General features: G+C 36.3%; 1 protein-coding gene and 2 long non-coding RNA genes across 7 annotated transcripts in view; 1 reads left to right on the top strand and 2 right to left on the bottom strand.

Moving 5' to 3' along the window:
* Positions 1-22859, top strand: part of LOC127948818 (kelch-like protein 5) — a 91967-nt gene that overhangs the window by 23355 nt on the left and 45753 nt on the right. Inside the window, exon 1 of one of the 3 annotated variants that reach the window (XM_052545578.1) lies at positions 21713-22254. The exons of the other annotated variants lie outside the window; for them this stretch is intronic. Coding sequence (XP_052401538.1) covers positions 21713-22254 — 542 coding nt within the window. Of the gene's footprint in view, positions 1-21712; positions 22255-22859 lie in introns of those variants that run through there. 3 annotated transcript variants of the gene reach the window in all.
* LOC127948828 (uncharacterized) lies at positions 5492-15810 on the bottom strand. Of its 3 annotated transcripts, none has more exons than XR_008152197.1 (4): positions 15543-15810; positions 14963-15309; positions 14666-14778; positions 5492-6329 (listed from the first exon to the last, which is right to left on the bottom strand). It is a non-coding gene; the product is annotated as an uncharacterized LOC127948828 (long non-coding RNA). The 3 variants fall into 3 exon arrangements; XR_008152196.1 differs by having other exon boundaries at positions 15614-15810; XR_008152198.1 differs by having other exon boundaries at positions 14963-15033; positions 15543-15809.
* On the bottom strand, positions 20495-21785 carry LOC127948831 (uncharacterized). The gene is made up of 2 exons (XR_008152201.1): positions 21646-21785; positions 20495-20669 (listed from the first exon to the last, which is right to left on the bottom strand). It is a non-coding gene; the product is annotated as an uncharacterized LOC127948831 (long non-coding RNA).

Below are 22859 nucleotides of genomic sequence, written 5' to 3'. Positions count from 1 at the left end.
GTTTATGAATAATATGAGTTTTTATTTTCAAATCGATACTGGACACTGTATGTCCTATTAAACCAGTTTGACGTTCAAATCATTTAATCGAAATCTGCAGCTTTATAAAGTTAGTTTTCATTGTGATATTCGTTTGAAATTCGCCTGTGGTGGAAAGAGGTCATGTAAAAGTCGCGCATTTACCATGTTTTTACCATAGTAACATGTCGCTGAACCATGTCACGTGTTATAAAACCTCAGTAACCACAACTCAGTATCTCCCGTCATAACTGTAGTTTTACTTTGGTATTTGTAGTATAAACACGTTACCATGCTTTTCACCACAGTAACTGTGCTTATTGTGTACTCTTTAGTTAAGTAACACATTTGCCATGCCTTTAATACCTTTTTGTAATGTAATTGTGATTCAGTGTTTTTTTTCTTTTCAGTTTTGCAGTTTCTTCATATCACATACATCTCCAGCTCCTACAACAACATTCAGTGTCCAGCAGCTCTTTATGATGCTCTCTCTCTCTCTCACTCTCTCTCTCTCTCTCTCTCTCTCTCATTTTCCTTTCCTATTTTTCTGAACTGTAATTCATAAATAAGTCACACATATTTTTCTTTCTTTCTCTTGTTCATCATGGCATATTTTCACAGCTCAGAATCAGATTTTGATCAGTTCTTGTATTAACAGGGAACTTGTACTCGAAGCTCAACTTGAAGAAGTTTCCAGTGAAGATGAAGTCCTTCAAAGGTTCGACACAGGTAATGTTGAAGATATGTAGTTCAACGTTCATATGTACTTTTTTAAATACCTCACGACCCCATCAGTACAAACCCTGTGCTATGTCAAAGTATTAATAATTCAAACAATTTCAGCAAATTCATATGATATTGTACAAGCGTACTCTCCAGCTTTTCCTCCTGCTGTCATTGACCATCGCCTCAGCTCTCATGCAGACTGTGTCCATTTTAAGTAGTCAGAGCGTTATATCCTAAAGTTTATATTGAGTCCACTGTATTCTTTATTAGCACCGTCTTAACCCGTTCTAACAGTACATGATATCTGTCCGCACCTCACAGTCTGCCTTTATTTCCATGTTGATTTTAATTGAACACGTCTGTTTAAAAGCAAGTCAGGAAATGCTGTGTAACTTGTCATGTGACACATTAGATCATTTAAGGCTGTTCACACCAAGAATAGTAACTACAATAACTATTTTAGCATCCACACCAACATCAACCAATGATAAAGTTATGTTTATTAATATACACACTGCAGCGACGTTGATGTCTGCCACTTTAAATGATCAAGCTTTTGAAATGTGCATTTTGATTGGCTGTTTAATGTTCATCAGCTGGAAAATATATTCCACTGATGTTGTTCCTCTGTGTCATTAAGTATGGACTCATCCTTGGTATGAAGAGGTCTTTAAACTGCTTACAACAATCCTGCTGCATGTTATAGTGTAGAAAATAATTGAGAATAATATAGCTTGAAGATACAGCTTTCTTCCCTCTCATTTTGTTAAACTCAAACGCAAGATTTTGCCTTTCTTTGCTTGTTTGTCTTCATCTTAGTCCTTTACTCTCTCCACTCACTCACACATTCTCTCTTGCTCTGTTGTAAGGTACAAACAGAGCGGATGGTTGCATGATGGCCTCTTTCAGGTTTGTCAACTGAATGTCTACTAGTGTGGCTCAGCAAGTTCCTGTCATGATCAGCCCTCTCCAAGAAAGGTTTGTAGAAAATTGTAATCAATATTCATTTAATCCTCTAACCTGAATCTTTTGGTGAATTTACTTAATTATATCTGTCTTAATTCATATGTAATAAGCAATAGTAATTAAACATGGGGTTAATAGACATATTTTTGTTTTACAGCTGAAGAGCAAAAACACAAAGAACATCAGTCCTGTTGGGGATGAGGAATGAACATGGCTCTATTGTGCCCAAACAGAAAAGAGTGAAAAGGTGCTCATTCCCATTGATGTGTCTGTATTCAAGCAATGCATTAGTACAGCATATGATGTTGATCTCTATTCAAGTCAGCAATTATCATTTTTCACATATACATCTTTTTATAAGTCCTAGAATGAACAAATCATCAGGGCATCATTTCTGGAATTTGGGCAGAAAATGACTGAATATGGTGAGTACTGACACCTGCACCTGTATTCACCAAAACTATTTTTCTTATGGACTTACAGTTTTTGAAGGAGGATGAAGTCAGTTGATGGAGAAATGAAGAACGAGATGTGTTGTATATGAAGACTTCAGATGCAAAAGCCTTTAAGTTCTGTATGAAATGTTCTTCTAAGAAGAATTTTAGAAGAAAACTTCAGGTGGAACTTAGATGCCTTTGCATCTGAAGTCTTCATATGTACTATGAGTTTTCAATACATAACTGATTTGTTATGACTGTTTTTATTATTTTCTACTTGTACAGAAAGACTGCAGTAGAAGGAAAGCTGGTACTGAGAACATTTGTCTTCACTCCAGACTAAAGAGAAGCGGGTCTGAGGCCAGAGATGGAGGAGTCAATGGTCACCAAATGCAGCGCTGCAGCCTGAAACTGTGAAGACTGAATTCCCAAACAGCTGTGTGACTAAACAGATGTTACGGCCATAAAAGAAACTTCACAACTGAGAGCCCATACCTCCAACAACCTTCAACAGGAATCAATGGTATGTCCATTACAACAATTCTAAATAATAATAATATATAATTGACACAATGATTTTGTCTCTCCAGGACATCTACGCAAGGTTTTTCTTTTGTTGAGGACCGTCAGAGACTCCAGCCACACGAGCCATGGATTGCTCTCAACATCACCATCAGACAGACATTATCACAGAACCAGCACCAGCAGACTGCAAAACAAGTTCCTTCAACAGGCAATCAGACTGAACTGAACTCGTACCAGTAACACCACACACACACACATACACACACCAGCAGCCTCATACTGTGTGCACTGCACTCTATCAGCTACACTGACTGGACTCTGACTCACTATTATTCTGCAACCTGATATTCTGTTTGCACTAATTCATACTGTACTGAAAGTGAAAGTGACGTGACATACAGTCAAGTATGGTGACCCATACTCAGAATTTGTGCTCTGCATTTAACCCATCTGAAGTGCACACACACAGAGCAGTGAACACACACACACTGTGAACACACACCCGGAGCAGTGGGCAGAGGTATATCTACAGTATACAGTGATTGTTGTTAATTGTTTTCATTTTGTTCTCTCTGTATAGTATAGTATTGCACTATATTTTCTACCTGTATTGAGCTCTTATGTATACGGTTTATATTTTTGATACTGTATATGTGTTGCAAATATATTCAGTACTTGTCATGCTGCAGTTTGCAGAAAAGCATTTTACCACCTGTATACTTGCATTCATGGTATTGTGATAATAAAATGATTTGATTTGAATTGGTCACATGACTTGTTCATCAGTTGTATTGTTGTGCTGGATAACAATTGCAAATTGTTTATGACATTGAAGAAGATCATGATAGAGACATGGATTTGAAGAAAACCAGGAGAGCTCTGATGATGAGAAGGAAACTGGATGTGATTCTTTGGTGCTCAAGACATTTCACCATGCCTTCATCTGGGTTTCTTCATCTGATTAAAATAAAATGGTTTTAATGTAACCCATTTTTATTTCACTTGAATATAATTTGTCTTAATATGCTTCTTTATCTGTCTTCATGCTGCATCCTAGTAAAATATTGCGTATGGTGTTGGATAATCAAGTATGGTGAATATTCTGTACTAGAGATGGTTTTTTGGTAGATACACCATTTAATTTTGTAAACAACACATATAATCACCATGGTTGTTTTGATGAAGACATGAACATTTAGTAATATTAATGAAATTCAGTTAGATGAAGAGCTGCATTAGAAGAGACTGCATGGACTTCATGCACAACTGAAGGTGATGAATCAAGGAAAGATCAACATGAATCCTGTTCTGTATTATAATGAAGATGTTCATGCACATTACTGATGTCTAGCTCCTGAGCAGGACAAAGATGAGACATTCTTTACAGAGATTTATGAATTAGGTATTTTATATTATGATTCTTTAAATTGCATGAATTGTATGGAACCATAAACTGCACACTGTCACACATTGTCTTACTGAATGACACATTGGCCTTGTCTGATGAAATGTCAGAATATGTATTTGTTGTCTTTGTTTACTATTAGCACTGTATTATTGCTCTTGATCTTATGAAATAAATTGAGCTCTTTCCAAATGGGCACTTATGTTGATTTTCTGGTGTCTTAATTCTAAGATAACTATGACTTCCAACTTACATAATGGTATGCTTTTGAAAAGACAACCTACAAAATGTGTCTCAACAGTTTGTTGCCAATGATGAGAATAGAGCTGTGCATTTTTTTCCTGCCCTTCCATCCCCAGGGGCCCAGTAGAGTCCCCTTGAAGAGCAAAACAATTAACATTCCAAATGGCTGTAAATCAAAATCTGATTATAGTTTCAAAAAGAAAATTGGTAGGACAACTCATTATGCTATGTTTACTAAATAATGTTTGGCACAGCTTTCAAACATTCATAGAAAAGTGCTATACATGTGTTTATAAAAGTACTCTTAGTAAAATAAAAAATGTCAGCCTGCCTCTCACATATGTCATATAACTTTGCACAATAAACATGCTTAGATATCCCTTTGTTTAAAAAAAGAAGTATTTTTCACAATTTCATTATTAAACATTTTAAACTACATTGCCCATAAGCCTTAGCCATTCTATCGATGGAAAGTGAAAGTCATGGCGCTGTTTTTTGTAGTTCAATTAAGTTATGTTCAGGTTTAAGGTTAGGATCTCGGTAAAGAGGTAATTTCACAAAATATAGCAATGCACCATTGTTAACTGAAGGTACTATTGACGTAATAATTACAGCAAAATTTACTTTGCAACATTAAACGTTTTTTAATTTGGGCTAAAAGAAAGTCCAGTCACAGCGAGTCCTCGAGTGCCAAGTGGATTTCAAAGCCAATGAAAATCCAGTTGAGCAGAAGCGACACCCTTACTTGTCCATATACGGCCATTCATGACAGGCTTTTCCGGGTTCTTGTGGTGAATTTATTTTCACCCACTAAATATAAAACTAAAATGACGGATTTGCATTGTGGGGTAAACCTGATTCAGCAATAGATTTGTTGATTACAGTTATTTATTTTCAAACAAGGGCCTCATATTTGCGATTATACACATTCTTTACCCTAATATTAATGTACAATATTTAAGCTCAACATTTTTGCATATACTGTATGAAAAAATAATATTATATTTATATATTTATAGTGTATTAAATGTATACATTTAATCACTTGTGTGTTTTTTGGAGATGTATTTACAATCTTGCAATTTTTAGCTCTACCAGTTAAACTACAGAAAAAAAGGAAAATAATAATAAAAATAAATAAATAAATACAATTTAAAAAACACAGGGATAATTTTTTTTTAGTAATTTCCATATCAGTGTTTATTGATATGTCAAACTTTTCAGACAAACAATGCAAATAACACCATTCTTTCTCTCTAGTTTGTCACTATGAAGAAATAAAAACAAAAAAATAATATATTATTGTGAAATATAACAACTTTTAAAAATTACTGATTGATAAAGTAACTAATAGGTACAGACAGAATTATGTAATAGAAAATCCCTTTAAAACTAAATTGGCTAATATAAAAATATATATATAAAATAAAAAAAATGAATAAATAAATAAAAATTGTCAATTTGTTTGCAGAGAAGTTTATAAAATGCCAAATAATATTTTTACAAACCAGGAGTTGCAAGGCACCAGCTGAAATCATATTCTTTTCTTTCATTTAAAAGTGATTAACTAATTAGAAAAATATTGTTAAGACTAATATTTCACATGATTACCTCTTAATCTCCTGTAATCACTGATCGCTTCTGTTTTGAACATATGCAAGACAAACTAAAACGGTTATTAATAATTATATTTTATAAATCATTTTCAGCTGGAAAATGCATTTCTATCATTAAATGACCTTAAAGGTCACACACACACACACACACACACACATATATATATATATATATATATATATGGCATATAGAATACAGTAGGTGGGATGGTGATAGTGACAGGAGTGTTCACAGTAGAGATGGGAGTGTTGACTAGAGGAGAAATAATACAAGTAGACATGCTAACGACTGAGAGCAGATGTGCCACACAAGAGAGAGTGATGTGGATGCTTTTGGAAGGGCTGCTATTGTGGAGAGCTGATGGAGAAGGACTCAGTAATCTGTCAGAAATCCTGCAAGACAGGAAAAAATTGAATTTATAACATGATGAATAATTAAAACATTGACAACAAATGAAAGTGACGTGACATACAGCCAAGTATGGTGACCCATACTTAGAATTCTTGTTCTGCATTTAACCCATCCAAAGTGCACACACACAGCAGTGAACACACACACACGGAGCAGTGGGGATCATTTATGTTACAGTGCCCGGTGAGCAGTTGGGGGCAGCGCAAAAAAAGTCGTATTGCCGGGCCGAGACTCAAACCCACAACTTTATGGTTAAGAGTCAAACTTTCTAACCACTAAGCCACGACTTCCCCCTAGCAACGGGCTAGTGGTTAAAGACAACATAACTGCAGCGTGTATAATAATAAACAGAACTTTATAATTTGTTGGTAGCGATGCTAAAATAGTCATTATAGTTATTGTTCTTGTTGTTGTAGGGGAATTTACAGTTAAAACCCAAGGACCAGATATGTCGCAATGAAGACCAGGACTCAGAGATGAGTTCAATTAATAATAATAATTTTACTTGAAGAAAATAGTTTGCAATTTCATCAGCAGAAGTCAGCTTCAACACTCTCGAAGGAGTTCGCAGGCCGCCCCCAGTACAATACAAAATCAAGCACAGTTATACCCTGACAGAGGATACTAATTGCGTCAATACATGAGTCAACAAAATTCTGATTGGTTCCAAAACCTAGATAAACTCTCCAAAGACGTAGATCTGATACGCTGGACACTGGCAGTTGATTGTTTGTCCTGGGACTGTCTGAGCTTCTCCCTGTACAGACAGATACTAACACACATACACAGAGAACTTATCTAAAATTCAAGGCTTTCTAGCACTGGCAAGTGTCTTATCATTACGGTTGGATACACACACATAATATGTGGACATTAATCTTGAGGAAAAGAAATACAGCACACATAAGGTTACACATTTCACTCTTGCTATAACTTGATTAATAGTCAAACAAGAAATCATGTAATAATATAATATAATATCAGTATGAAGCAGACATGGGGACTTGGTCCCATCTCTGGTATGAAGGATATGGCAACTCGGCATCCACTCCTTCAGTCCCCCGTTTTAGATCAATGTGGGGTCTAATACCCCACATCTGGTCTAATAAATGCGGTCAGGTGTAGTTGTGATGCATGCTAAGAATGCAGACTGTTGGTCAACTTAAACATGTGCATACTTAAAATCTCTGGTACTGGCTGACATTTCTAGTAATAAACACATTATTTTGTACAAAATACTTCCCATATACATTCTTATTTCCCATATACATTAATCTACTTACTTAATCCCACAATATTGGCACTTGCACTAGTCTTTCTTCACATAATGTCTTTTCCAGTGAATCATTCTGTGTGTCCCTCTACCTGGAAAAGTGTCCTCACTTTCATCAACATATCTTTGTAAATACCTCTCTTCCTACTACAGCTACTTCACACTTACCCTCTAAAACCAAACATTTATCCAACAGCCTTAAGACTAAATTTGCATATTCATTAACCAGATTTAACAAATCATTAAAGAAAAACGCATACACTATAACCAATTCAAAAAAAAATTTAACCCTTAAGAAGGATATTTGTCTTATTTGTTTTCTTTTAACATGTCTTATACAACTATGATGAATTTTAGTTAATTTGGTCATATAGTAAAATAAACTCATTACAGTAAACGTATATATATTATTCTCTGGAAGCCGGGCTAAATGAATAACCACTGTTATTGCATTCCTGACATATGTCAGACCCTCAGTCACCTCACAGATACCAAATACAGACATTGCTTATAACCTAAATCCCAGTAAAGATACCCTTATTTTATGAAAATCTATCATTTTCCCGATCAATGGTACAATTATAGAGATTGAATATCCATTTTACCCTTTCATTCCAAACTTGGTGTTAAAAACACAAAAATAAACAAACCAAAAATAAGTAAGATCAATATTGAGCCATCTTTAAAAATAAAAATAATCATAATCATTATTTCCTCGAAAACCTAGAGCAGTTCCTAGTTTATTACTTAATAGCCCTTTTATTAAGCTTTACTTTCACCACAAATCCAGTTGCAGTCATCATAGTTCACATGCTGTTTAAACATACATGAACCATTAACCTTGTCATTGTTAACACATTTGGTTAAAATTACATTTTAAGTATCGAAGTGTCTAACTTTTAAAATACAACTAACCTATCCACTTATTGTCATGCATGTATTTATTTTATACCATGACATTACTGTTAACCATACTCATTGCCTTATTATTACCTTTTTTTTTAAATGCAAATCTTGTCAATTATCATACCATATTACTGTACTCAGACTATATTAGCGACACATTCAGAAGCAAATCCTCAATACTTAGTATAAAGTCAATTTAGTTCTCACTGTTTTGTCAGTGATAAATGCTTACAGGTCAGCTACTTGATCAATGTCTTAAAAACCCTCGTTCATGTTTGTCATTTGGCAGTGATATTAATTTACTCAAAATTATTATAAACTAAAAAAAAGAGCAGACAGATTTCCCAATATTATTACTAAATGAACAATACTATTACTTAGTTCTAAACAGCCAAATATTTATTAAAGAGACATCCTCAGTTTCTGTAAATCTGTATTGAAACAGTATACATTATCAAAAAGACCTGTCAGTGTTCACAATATTAATTTGACTTGACAAGTGTTCATAAGCAGCTCCATAGAGCCTATTACAATTGTGTTGTTTAAACAAAATTTATTATTATAATTTTTTTTTGCTGTGCTATTTCAATTAATTCAAACCTCTTGTTATGGATTTGCTCCATTAAGGGGCTATCCACACGTTTTTGTTCAACTTATCTCTGTTCTACATAAACCACTACATAAAGCTTTTGCACTATATTACACAAGCAGGATTCACTCCTTTGTTTTCCCACCAGGCTTCTTTATGTGAGGGTGCTCTCTGGATAATTTGGTTAGTGACGTAGCCAATCTGTCACTGTTTTTCTGCCGTCAAGTCTAAAATATTTACCTTCACCATTCAAACAACAAAGTGTTAACTTGTTAAAATTTATACCCTCATTTAAATTTAGGCATGGATTTTAAACCCATTTTGGACGGCAAACTTAAATTTCACAAATCCAATCATATAAACACTCTTTAACATATTAATCCAGAGAGTGATTTAAATCAGCGTTATAAAAGACCAAATAAGTCATTATTACCAGTAGCAGACAGAGCTGGATAACCAATCCACTTAAAGCTCGTCCCATGTTCGGCATTGTCTTTTCATTAGTTTCACTCAGAATTATCGACTTCTGTAAAGTAATTTCACTCAACACATCTGTAATGATAAAACACTCTTTCCAGAGGTTAGTAACTCAATTGAAACAAAACAGGAACAGAATTGTCCCCCAAAAATGTATAGTAGCCATCCTTCTAATATTTTAACAGCTCATATTTAAGGTTTGCTTTTGCAATTAAATCAGAAGGATTTAAACTTAAACATTGTCTGTGCATTTTACCTAGTTTGAACCTAGTCTCTTATCTAATCTCAAAGTTTGCCTGTTCATTAATGATTTTTATTTAGAGTAAAATCAGCTGGGTTGTTTTGGTCTTCAAATCATTGCTCTGTCTTGGTTACTCTGACTTAGCAGGCCAATAAAAGAAGAAGAGCACCATCCCTGCCTCCACTCAAGCACTCTCTCTCTCTCTTACTGTGCAAAATATTATTTATTTATTTTGACAATTTTTGCCAAACTTTAACTTAGACTATAATATCAAATTCATTACAACATATAACCCTAAATCATTCAAATAGGTTAAAAATGTCAAAGTTTCTATATCTCAAATCTCAGTTTAAACTGTTTAAAATACATAATGCTAGGAAAATTTCTTTAAAATTATTTTTAACTTACATGCTTAATTCCCTTAACCTTTGTTATCTAAACCATCTCTTGATTAAGCAGAAGCAGTCTTCATTTTTAGCCACCACCATATCTTGTAATCATCTTATGCCATGCCTAATGACCTGCATGAGTAAAGACTATGATATAGACATATTAGTTCAATATCATTTTAGCCTCATAAGAAATTTTGTCTCAAAATAATGTCTGTCATCACATGGTCTCAGATGGTTCTTGACAGCCCATTGCCATTAACTCTTTATAAATAAGCCTCTTTTCCTCAGGGTTTGATCCACTGGCATAGTTGCATCAAGTTGTGGACGCTTGTCACAACAATCAGTCAAGGAATGCGGTTGCTGGTGATCAGGTCTGGAGGAGCTCACATTTTGAGGCAGATTGCTGTACTTGATACAGTTCCCCTCTTAATGATGCTCTAGGCCTATCAAGCATCCGCTCAACTCCACTACCATCTCACATATAACACCTCCCTTCAGGGCAGGTGCCCAGTGGCGGTGACCCCCTGCCTTAGGTTGTCCCCTATTGGCCAGAAGAGGATCTTACCCGTCATTGAGAAATCACCTCATGCACACTGGTAACCACTCTTTCCCGTTGCAACATCCTCGACAGTCTTCTTCCAGAATCCAGTATTTCCTGCAGCTTAGGAAAGGTGCACTCAAGAACCATGAGAGCCATTGACAGCACCTACTAGTGTTAAAACATTGAAAAAGGTTAATCAAACTAATATTTAATCGCTAAACTCAATTGGATACCTCCAAACTATCATGCTGAGATTACTCAGTGAATTTATTTTGCACACCCGTCCATTCATTGTAATTTTCTGTTGCTTCTGTAGCTGGAGCCATCAGGCCCTGTATGGTGGTGGAGACTAAAAATAAGACAGATAAGTTACTGGTCATAGAACAAATAGCAATACAACTGTTTAACTATTCAAAATTATTTACATCTATAGCTCAGGGTCTGTATTATGATTTTAAAGACCTCATGTCTCTTCAACAATTGCTCCTAAATTGTTATTCATTATTTTTATAATCTCTTATTTCTTACATGCATTGGGCAGTTGAACATTTAACTACCAATTGCCCTCTTAATGCATTAAATCTGAACTCTTTTTATCATGTCCTTTAGCATCTCAGTGCCTATGATTTGACTGAAACACTGTGCTGTACTATAAATATCTTATCACTTAAACACAGGCTCAGATAATGGCATTTTAGCTTACTTTGAATGAGAGAGAGAGAGAACTCTGAGGGATTCAGGACTCGTAACAATGCATTTTCATTCATTTTTAACAATTTCATCGTACTATCATTTTACTCTAGCCCAGTTTAAAACTTGTCAGAAATTATATGCATTTTAAAAATAAACATCTTTATATTTGTATTTTTACTTTATTTTCGCAACTCAAATGTTTCTCAAAGTTCTTTGCAGTCATTGTCATTACTTTTACATCAACTGTATTTATTCATTCACTTAATTCTGGCCATGGCTTCTGAATTTCAACATTGGTTTTAAATCTGTCAGAGGTTATCTGACCCAGGTATATTACTTTGGGTCTTGCTAGCATGCTGTCTTCAAAGTTACTTTGAAACCCCCGTTTATGTTACTTGTTTACAACTTTATCATCTCATAAACAAAAAATAATTTTCTTTTCTCTTCTTTTTTCTTTTTTTTATGATGCTGCGTGACTACAATTTTGCAATCCAACAATAAAATTACTCTTTTGGCCAAACATTAGTAAATATAGGAATTACATTTTTTTTTTTTCTCAGAACATGTCTCTGGTACTTTTAAAGCTTAAGCCAGAGTCATGGTGGGGGCCAGCATGAGATAAAACAACGGCTTCATTGTAGTCAAAGTAATTTTATCTTTTTTAAAGCAAAACATAAGCTTCTAAGTTTTTCCAAAATGCCACTGCCAATTTGTGTGCCTTCAGTTGTTTTTTTCACTAACCCAGAATTCTGTTCAGTATTCCTTATCAGGACTTTCAACAATTATATAGCACTCAGTTATTTCGGGGATTATTTTTAACAAATCGGCACATACATTTATAAATGTTTATTTCTCTGGTTCTGTCTTTGTTTAAAGCCAATACATTTTTTAGTTTTAACTTTCCAACCAGAATCAAAGCTCAGACTGACCATTCTTTCAATGAATTCAGAGAATATTTTTAAAGTCAGAGCTTCAGAGCCAAACTGTTTACAGCATTTGCTCTCTTCTGTTTCATTATTTCTATCAGGGCTTACCAGGTTACCTAATTTGTCAGTCATATTTCTATCATAAACCAAAAACATATTGAGGCGGCGATCTTACCAACAGCACTTGACTTCTGCGTGATGAAACTGCAAAGTATATTCCAGAATTTCCATATACTGGTCCAATCCAATCAGGGTCATGAAAACTACATTTTAGCTCTTTTGGGGTTGTTCCTGAGGCATCCCAGATCAATCAATACTTTCCCTTTGCATATATCCCTATATTTTTTATAGGTGCACATATGAATTATCACTATTTATTTTTAAACACTAATTTTGGATACTCTGTTCCCTAACCACTGACCTGGCCTATTTCTAAGCTCGGGGCGCCCCCGTCTGTAATGGTGGGTGATCGAGAGTTGGAAGAGCGAGATACGACTAGAACCCCCGTCTAGCGTCTTACATTCTTCTCGGGATTTCCCATACCCCTACTTTGGCTTCCCTGGCCGTAAATGCACTGCCCTTTATGGCCTCTCGTGCTTTTCGGCTTTCTGTGCTTGACCCAGCACTGCCTATTTACGGCTCTATGTGTCCCTTGTCCCTCGGTGCTTGACCCAGCACTGCCCTTTACGGGTTCACATGCCTGTTAAGAATGCGTTTTTGTCCCCCCCTGGACTGTGCACACCTAGAAACAAATTTTTACGTCTCTCTCTAAGACCTATAGGTGTGCACCTGTTCCCTCTGTAACTGTACACATCTCTAAATATCTTATATCAAGACCTACCGATGTGTACTTGTACCCCTTATACTCACAAGGTTACTTATTTACAGGTATATTGTGACACCAATTTACCTTACTCCACCCTGGAGCTGGTGTCTACCCCCTCACGTCTGAGTGAGTCTATCGTTCCTCCTTCTCTCGACCCCCTCCACTTACAGACAGTCCCTAACCAATAATATTAAATCTAAAATCTTTCCTACCTTGGTTTGATGATTGATCAGGGATGTCACCAAAGAACTATTGCCCGCCGATCCTCCACCATTAACTGTAGGGGAATTTACAGTTAAAACCCAAGGACCAGATATGTCGCAATGAAGACCAGGACTCAGAGATGAGTTCAATTAATAATAATAATTTTACTTGAAGAAAATAGTTTGCAATTTCATCAGCAGAAGTCAGCTTCAACACTCTCGAAGGAGTTCGCAGGCCGCCCCCAGTACAATACAAAATCAAGCACAGTTATACCCTGACAGAGGATACTAATTGCGTCAATACATGAGTCAACAAAATTCTGATTGGTTCCAAAACCTAGATAAACTCTCCAAAGACGTAGATCTGATACGCTGGACACTGGCAGTTGATTGTTTGTCCTGGGACTGTCTGAGCTTCTCCCTGTACAGACAGATACTAACACACATACACAGAGAACTTATCTAAAATTCAAGGCTTTCTAGCACTGGCAAGTGTCTTATCATTACGGTTGGATACACACACATAATATGTGGACATTAATCTTGAGGAAAAGAAATACAGCACACATAAGGTTACACATTTCACTCTTGCTATAACTTGATTAATAGTCAAACAAGAAATCATGTAATAATATAATATAATATCAGTATGAAGCAGACATGGGGACTTGGTCCCATCTCTGGTATGAAGGATATGGCAACTCGGCATCCACTCCTTCATTGTAAACACCTTTAAATGATCTAATTTGGTCAAATAAATTAAAGACCTGGGGCCGGTTGCATAAACTGCTTAAACTAATCTTTAAAAAAGTTAGCCATATAATTTGATTTACTCTAGACTTGTCATAATTGTTTAAAGTCAGTTACAAAAACATAGATTGGTCCAATTTTACTAAGAAATATGATTATCTCTTGGTTAACTGCTAGTTGGTCACAGTCTTAACATAATAGCTATGTTTACGCAACCGGCCCCTTTTGTGTCACATGACAAGTTACACAGCATTTCCTGACACAGTCTGCATGAGAGCTGAGGCGATGGTCAATGACAGCAGGAGGAAAAGCTGGAGAGTACGCTTGTACAATATCATATGAATTTGCTGAAATTGTTTGAATTATTAATACTTTGACATAGCACAGGGTTTGTACTGATGGGGTCGTGAGGTATTTAAAAAAGTAAAAAACATAAAATTCGGTGCAAAATGTAACTGCAGTAAAGTTCTGTCGAGGTGCTCAGATCAACACAGACGTACCTCTGGAAATATCTGCCTTAGCAGCTTTTGGTCTTCTCCGTAAACACACAAGATGGTCAAATTCATCCCTCTCCACAAACAAGGTTTGACAGGCCCATGGTCTTCCTTTTCAGCTGGAATAAAGAAAAAGTAACAAGTTGTTGTTGTTGTTTTAATACATACATGTTTAGACAGTGTGTTAGAAATGATCTGTGAACAAAATATTTGAAAGGAAGGACTATAAGGAAGGTTATTAACATAAAGTAAGGATAAATTAATTAAAGTAAATCAGTTATAACTACATATCTTCAACATTACCTGTGTCGAACCTTTGAAGGACTTCATCTTCACTGGAAACTTCTTCAAGTTGAGCTTCGAGTACAAGTTCCCTGTTAATACAAGAACTGATCAAAATCTGATTCTGAGCTGTGAAAATATGCCATGATGAACAAGAGAAAGAAAGAAAAATATGTGTGACTTATTTATGAATTACAGTTCAGAAAAATAGGAAAGGAAAATGAGAGAGAGAGAGAGAGAGAGAGAGAGAGAGTGAGAGAGAAAGAGAGAGAGAGAGAGAGAGAGAGAGAGAGCATCATAAAGAGCTGCTGGACACTGAATGTTGTTGTAGGAGCTGGAGATGTATGTGATATGAAGAAACTGCAAAACTGAAAAAAAAAAAACACTGAATCACAATTACATTACAAAAAGGTATTAAAGGCATGGCATTGTGGTTAATGATTTTTAACTACAAATACCACAGTAAAACAGTTATCATGGTAAAAAAAAAAATATGGTAAGTGTTGTGGTCACTGGTCATTTCAGATTCGTTGCGATTGCCACACATTCGTTCACTGGCATTCACAACATATTTGTAAAGAAAACGTCAAACTGCACTTACTTTGACATTAATTGCAGACAATCAGAACAGTACCTTAAAAAATAAACCATAAAATAAAATTGTTTACAAACCTGGACAACAACGCATGGTAAGATGTTGGGTCACGCCTCCTTTTTTTGGGTGGTAACGATGGTAACGACAGTCAAAGGTCATTTGATGACGACACACCCGACAAACGAGACTGTCGTAATACGGCCGCTAGAGGGCGCTTGATTTTAAAACGTAATAATAGGTCGTAATATGCTGCTTGCACAAACGACCTATTTGGTCGTTTTAAAGAGGAGGACAGTCTCTATGGTTCTCTAACCATAAATGCTACTGTAATTTGCCCCCTTGCTAAGCATTTAAAGAATTTAGTAGAAGCATTTAAATAACCCTGTGAATGCACTTAAAGAATGCAGAATCGAATCGTTATAATCGAATCGAATCGAATTTAATTGTGAATCTAATCAAATTAAATCGTTCTAAATTTGCAAAAATCGTTCTTGAATCGAATCGAAAATCTATGAATCGTAATCGAATTGAATCGCTGCCTTGCCAAAGATTCACAGCCCTATAGTACAGTAATCCTTATTCTAAAACCACAAGAAATGCGGAGTCGTGTGATATTTTAATTAGTCTGTCCAGCGTCTCCTCCACTTGCCAGTTTGTGTGATACATTTGCTGGAGAGATTTGATTTACATGCAGGGACGATGAAAGATGAAATTAAAGGGTGGGAAGAAAAAGAGGTAGAGAAAGAGACAAGGATTGGAATAACCTTGAGAAAATAAGTAGGGGCCATAAAGAATAAATTGCTTAATCATCCTTCCCATCATTCAGTGATGTTTTGTGTAGTCACACTAACCATAAAGCTTTGTGACAGCAGTGTGTGTGAGTGTATTTATGATCACACATATAGGGGTTAACAATCCTGTCAGACCTGATTTCTCCAGACCTAAATCAGTGTGAAATAAAGCTTTGACCATCACAGGGTCACCACTGACTCTCTCAGAAGCTCGTATGGCTACTGACCTGAGACCTGTGTTTTCACTCACTGCAGTCTCCGTTCCAGCTGACAGGAATGCAGCATTGCTGTCAGGGAACAAAGCACTCAGGGACAACATTAAATTCCTCCTTGTGTTAATCTCCTCCCACATACACAACTGCCACAAATACATTCCTTTAAAGTGACAGTTCACCAAAAAATGTAAATTGTCATAATATTTTTTACTCTCATGTTGGTGTAAATCTCTTTAACTGTCTTCTGTGGAACATACAAGATGTTTGAAGAATGTCAGTTAAAAAAGCACAAAAGTACAAAAAACTATTCTAAGCATTCTGAAGCCTTTTTGCAAAGATTTTGTTAGGACATACATTTACTCATGCATTGTCTCTCATATTGTGCATGAATGATTTGGGATTTTGATGAAACAGAAGTAGTGACAAATCTTTCCTTCTGTATTGTGACATATGTGAAATGCATTATCGTAAAAGAACAAAGGGTGGGGACGTTGTTCTATACATTGTGGTGGATTGGAGACACAGAATAAACTTTCAAGAGCAAGCAACAACATGTTGAATTTGCAAAATCATATTTTTTGTTGTTGTTGAAAAAATATATAATCTATAGTATGTGAGAACATTTTGTCCCTCAGATTTCAGAACACATGGACTCCTAAAGAAATTAGTAGATTTTTCTGAACAATGGTAAAGAAAAAAACACATGAATGAATTGTTTACAGTACAATCAGTAACATATAACTGACATTAAGTGTTACAGTACGTCAGAAGGGAATATTATCAGTGAATAAATTTGAAGATATATTTTGCTCAGCTGCTCATACAAAATTATCCCCTGGAAAGTGTGCTTGTTGGAGCGTGCTTTAATTGTATAGAAAAGAGCAATGTGAAAAGTTTTCCAAAACATCTATGTGTCCTAAAGAAGAATTCCAAACAAATTTAAAACAACATGAGGATGAGTAAATAATAATGACAGATTATTTTATTTATTTATTTAGGGTAACTATTCCTACCAGTGTTAATTTTGACACAAAATTTTAATTTAGTTTTAGTCTTAGTCTTTTGACTATAATTCTTTTTAGTTTTAGTCAAGTTTTAGTCATCTGATTTGTTTTAATTTTAGTCTTATTTTAGTCGACTAAAATTGCTTGGTATTTTAGTCGACTAAAATTGCTTGGTATTTTAGTCGACTAAAATAAGACTAAAATCAATAACAGATTTACTAGACAATTTTTTACAGCTGGTATAGGAAACAAACTTAACCAAAATATATAAAACACAAATTCAACTTTATTTCAACACAACTGTGTCTTTATTTCGATTCAAAAGCTTTTATGCAGCAACAAACACTGTCATGATAATGTAAACAATAACTAGCTGCCAATTGACCATCAATAAAAGAAAAATAACCTTAGGTCCAGGACCTTAAAGCTTACAGCTGAGCTGAACAATAAGTGCATACATTTAAAGTAAATATTTAATAAGTTGGCAGCTAGGTGGATAAAAAAAGTAACAAGATTTTATAAGGTATTCATTTGTCTAGCAATATTGTATGTTTTAAATACTACAATATTGCTAGATTTGTATGTATAATGATAGGATGTGAACATTCATGTTTCACATGACTAATATAGAAATATTTGTGATATTGTCAACAAGTAGAACATTATAAAATATACTAAACATTAGTATTAATCAAATGTATTTATCATGATATTACGTATTAGTATTGTGCTCGCATCTAATTTGAAGAAGGGGCTATTTTACAGTACTTTTCAGTTCGTAATATTTAATGCTACAACATCTACGCACTGCACTATTCCAATTTTGCTTAGCTCAATAAACAAAAGAACATCGTTGTAAAATTACATTTGAGAAAATGTCCGGTGGCTCGTCTGTAAATGTCTTTTCAAATTGGTTGTGTTCTTGCCACGAATGAGCGCTCTGCGTGCTTTACACTTTGTTTTGTTTTGTTCGTCGTCAAACGTGAAGTGAGCTGTGGACATTTTGTCGCTCTTTTAGACAGTAGGGACTTTAAGCAACAGCTGCGAATGGAACGGCTACAGCGACCGGAAGTTTGCCGTCACACCGCTGTAGCCAAGAACGTAAAAGTCACTAAGCAACGGTAAAACAGAACAGCGCAACGCAGCATTAATTCATTTATTGAGATCCGAAAAAATATATAATTTAAAAAAGCAAGAGAAGGATTGCTTTTGGCGTTAAATGACAATCTTTTGTCAGAAGAGGAGTTTTTAATATTGTATGATGTAAATAAGTCTAAAAACATAACATTTATTTACCTAACCTCTCACGTTGTAGCGACTCCGGCAAATCAGCTGTTCTCCCGTAGTAGACCGTTAAATTAGAACGTCACAAAGTAGCAGTTAAATTCGCGCAGGCGCAATACAACGCCAGAATGGCGTTGCCGTTCCACCAGAGGCTGTTGCTTAAAGTCCCTATCACCTCTTCGAATGCCGACTTCCCGGGAGCTCATAAAAACTGAAAACCTTCGCTTCACGTCTCAATAAGTCAGGCTCTGATTGGTTCTCTTCTCTCATGCAGTCTGTTCTGTTTTGCCGGTTCTTTTGCTCATTCCTCGCATCTCTCCCGTCTGCTGATTTGATTTTCGTCACAGTCTATTTTCGTCTCGTCCTTTATTCGTTGACGATAATGTCAATCAATTTAGTCATAGTTTTAGTCTCCATCAGTGCCTTCTATTTTAGTTTTCGTTTCGTTTTCGTCGGCAAAAATATATTCGTGACGAAAATAATGACGAAAATATTTAGTCAACGAAATTAACACTGATTCCTACACCCTGCAGCTTTTTTAGGCAGAGCACTTATTTCAGGCAAAAGCTATATTTGGGAAGCATTATGGGTATGATGCTCTAAAATCTGCCTCCTTTGCATTATGTGGTTTGCATTTGGTTGCCTTGATGAAAATGATTCAGCTCAGAACCAGTGATTTTCTGGGACGTAATGATAAAATGAAAGAATCCTGGTCTCCGCTCTACTAGTTTACTGATGTTGTGCTGCTTTTCAGTGGCACCCGGGGCACGTGGATCTGGCTGTGTTTATTTTATGTGCCCTAAGAGCCAACATCTGTGAATAATGTTACAAAAGCAGGCAGAAATTCCAGCTCTCTGTTGTGGTTTGCATGGCTTGAATTGAGACCAAACTCTCAACTGATCCTACTGTGAACGATTTACCCTTTCTGTCTCACCAACTGCAGATTGTCATGGATGGTTGGCATCACATTCACTCTAGCACAGAACATAAATTAAAGACAGGTTTGTGGCCAGAGGAATGCTTGAGCTATAGAACCAAAACTCCTCCCTTCCGTAATGTCTTTTTCTCTTTCTTCTCAGTATTTTGTGGGGCAGCGTAGTCTTTTATGGACTTTATGCGGCAGTTGGACATCTACTTGTGCATTATTGTCTGCTAAAATGAAATAAAAATCTATCAACTTTAAATTTCGTTCACACTTTATAGCTCAGTTTCTCTCAATCACATTATTTTTTTCCTGCCATTAATTTCTCCCTCTCATCTTTTGCATTATTTGTCCATTGTATTTCTTGTGTACTGTTGTGGTACTGACAGTGTGTGTGTAACAAATATTGAGCTTTAATGTGTGGTATTGATTGTGTATAGCAGTCTAATTTGTATTTCTATTGATTAAGTGAGTTCTAAGTAGAAAAGGTCAAGAAATCAACAGGCGCTAAATGTGAGAGGGGGGTGTGTGCTAAAAATGGCAAGTTGCCATATTTGTCATTGTACTAATTTTTAGTGCGGTGAAATAAAGGTTACCTGGAGGTGATGCTGGTGGAGCAGTTTTCCTGGAATCTTTGCTGATGTGCAATGATGCAGTACTTTATAGGTTTACATTAAAAAGACTGTGTGGGTCTATGATACATTTCTTCTGGCACAAGATAATTTATTTTTTAAATAGTGAGGACCTCATTATAGATTTTTAATGACTAATGAAATAGTGTCCATTTATAAACAGATTTACAATTAAACAGTGTTTACACCAGCAGTTATATACAGTATCAAGCTCTCCTGCTATTTATTCTTGATCTGTAGCATGACAGCTTGACTGCATCTGGATATACGTAGTTCCCAAAGTAGCTGAAAAACAGTGAAAGAAAACACAACAAATATTACTTTGCAGAATTAATAAAACAGAAGCATAAATGGCCTACTACTTCCGGCGAGATTCTGAAGTGCACATTCAGTGGACACTTTACTATCCCATGAGGCCACTGGAGAGGATTTGTAAATAGCTGTGAAGCAGATGATGGAAGGTCACATGACAACATGACAAATGTAGTAGAATCATACTACAATATAGAGAACATACCTTTGTTTTTTTTTTAACAGTAACAAAGTAAGTACCTATTAAAAAGAATTACCCACTCAGGGAGTAGCATTTTGGAGTGATTTTGGAGACAGGCCATTGTTGGTCAGATGATGTCAACATGGCTGCTTTTGGGGGGGGGAGGGCTTTTTGGTTTGATTAAAAAGAGCTAATTAAAAAAGTACAAATGAATATATAGCCTAAATCAATTAATTAAAAAATAAAACCATTGGAAATAAATCGATTACTAACAGATGTGTGTGTGTGTGTGTGTGCAGATTATTATATTTAGGCCTACCTGCATGTTATTTGATCGTTAACTGTCGTTGGAGAATTTGGAAACCTTTTAAAGGTTTCTGAAGTAGGCTATTGCTTCTTTATAACCTCTTATAGCCTACTCCAGAAGTAATTTTCTGTGTGTATACTGATCTTATCATGTCAATGAAATAGGCTAGTATGGTCAATAAGGTACACTGATTTGTTATTTGGTAAGCTTGGGTATCTTTATATTCATGTACGCAGGTTATTGAAATATGTAATTAGAGGTTTTACCGCGCTGATTACGTGTTTGACTCTCTCTCTGTATGTGTGTGTGTGTGTGTGTGTGTGTGAGAGAGAGAGAGAGAGAGAGAGAGAGAGTGTGAGTGAGAGAAAGAGGTGTGCATTTCCTTCACTCCCTCCGTACTCGTTCTCACTATACACGTCGTCTCTGTGATATTTGCCAGCAGTGCACGCGTGCTCCGTTACCAAGACAATCGCGGATCACGAGGCTCGTCGTTCCGTCCCCGCGTCTCCCGTTACCGGAGTTTCGGGAATGTCGAATCCCAGGAAAGACTTTGACGTGAAACAGATCTTGCGCATCCGCTGGCGATGGTTCGGCCACCCCACATCTCCTCCATCTCCCAGTAACCAGCCTTCGGGAGACATCTTCAGCAGCGGTGGAAGCAGCCGGGGGACCGGAGGCTCCTCATCCGGCGGTGATCAGCCCTCTCTCGGCGGCTGCAGTAACTCCAACACCGTCGCCGGTGCTAGTTCGGGTAACGGCAACTCTTCCTCCAACATAAACAACAATCGAAAGTTTGGAGATTCATGTCCAAATAGCGGGCACTCCGCAGCTGCAGCAGCAGCGGTGGTAGTTAGTGCCTCCTCGTGTCCTCGGTCCATGAGCCAGCAGGAGTGCCGGAGCTCCCCGCCAGCGCCTTGGGTCTTCCCGGCACACTCGCGCTCCAGCGAGAGCTTGGAGCCGCCCGTGCAGCAGCAGAAGCAGAAGCAGCAGTCCACGCGTATAAAAGACGCCCCTGCCCCTGGAGACGAGGAGAACAATAATAACGTGGAGTCTGACTCCAGCTCGTGCAGGTATGGGAAGCATCACTGGAGTGGTTCCTGTCGAGCATAGCAGGGCGCTTGCTTGTACTAAGCTGGTACCACTTCACAACAGATGTATCGCCAGCTGTTTTCTATTAAGATTAAACTGTTACCACGTGCCCTCCCTTTTGTTTCCTCACACTCTCTGTTTGTGATAAATAGGCTAGTGCATATGGTATAGTCAAATAATTAACTGAATGACAAAAACAAATATTGCTTTTTATTACAAAATGTTTAAACTATTGAACACTGCTAGTAGGTAGCGGTGTGCTTGCATTAATTGCTTTCATTAATGTGGATTGCATTAGAATTATTGGTTAGTACATTCCTTTTAGCTTTTAAAATGTGGAATTTATTTATAATCATACAAATAGTATAGTAGCCTACAGTCTGTGTATTGCATGCATTGTACTGTTATATTTGATGTTGGAGAAATTGTCATGATGTTCAGTATCCACTGCAGTGCACTAAAATATAAATTTAACACAAAATATATGGGCAGTTGGTATGATTTTTTTAGGGGGGAAGCTGATACAGTATGTTCAGCGTTGTGCCAAATAATTAAGGAATTATGCAAGATTTCATGAACTCATTAA

Source organism: Carassius gibelio, chromosome B1, assembly GCF_023724105.1.
Source record: "Carassius gibelio isolate Cgi1373 ecotype wild population from Czech Republic chromosome B1, carGib1.2-hapl.c, whole genome shotgun sequence".
Taxonomy (NCBI): Eukaryota; Metazoa; Chordata; class Actinopteri; order Cypriniformes; family Cyprinidae; genus Carassius; species Carassius gibelio.
This window is presented reverse-complemented; position numbering and strand designations above follow the sequence as displayed.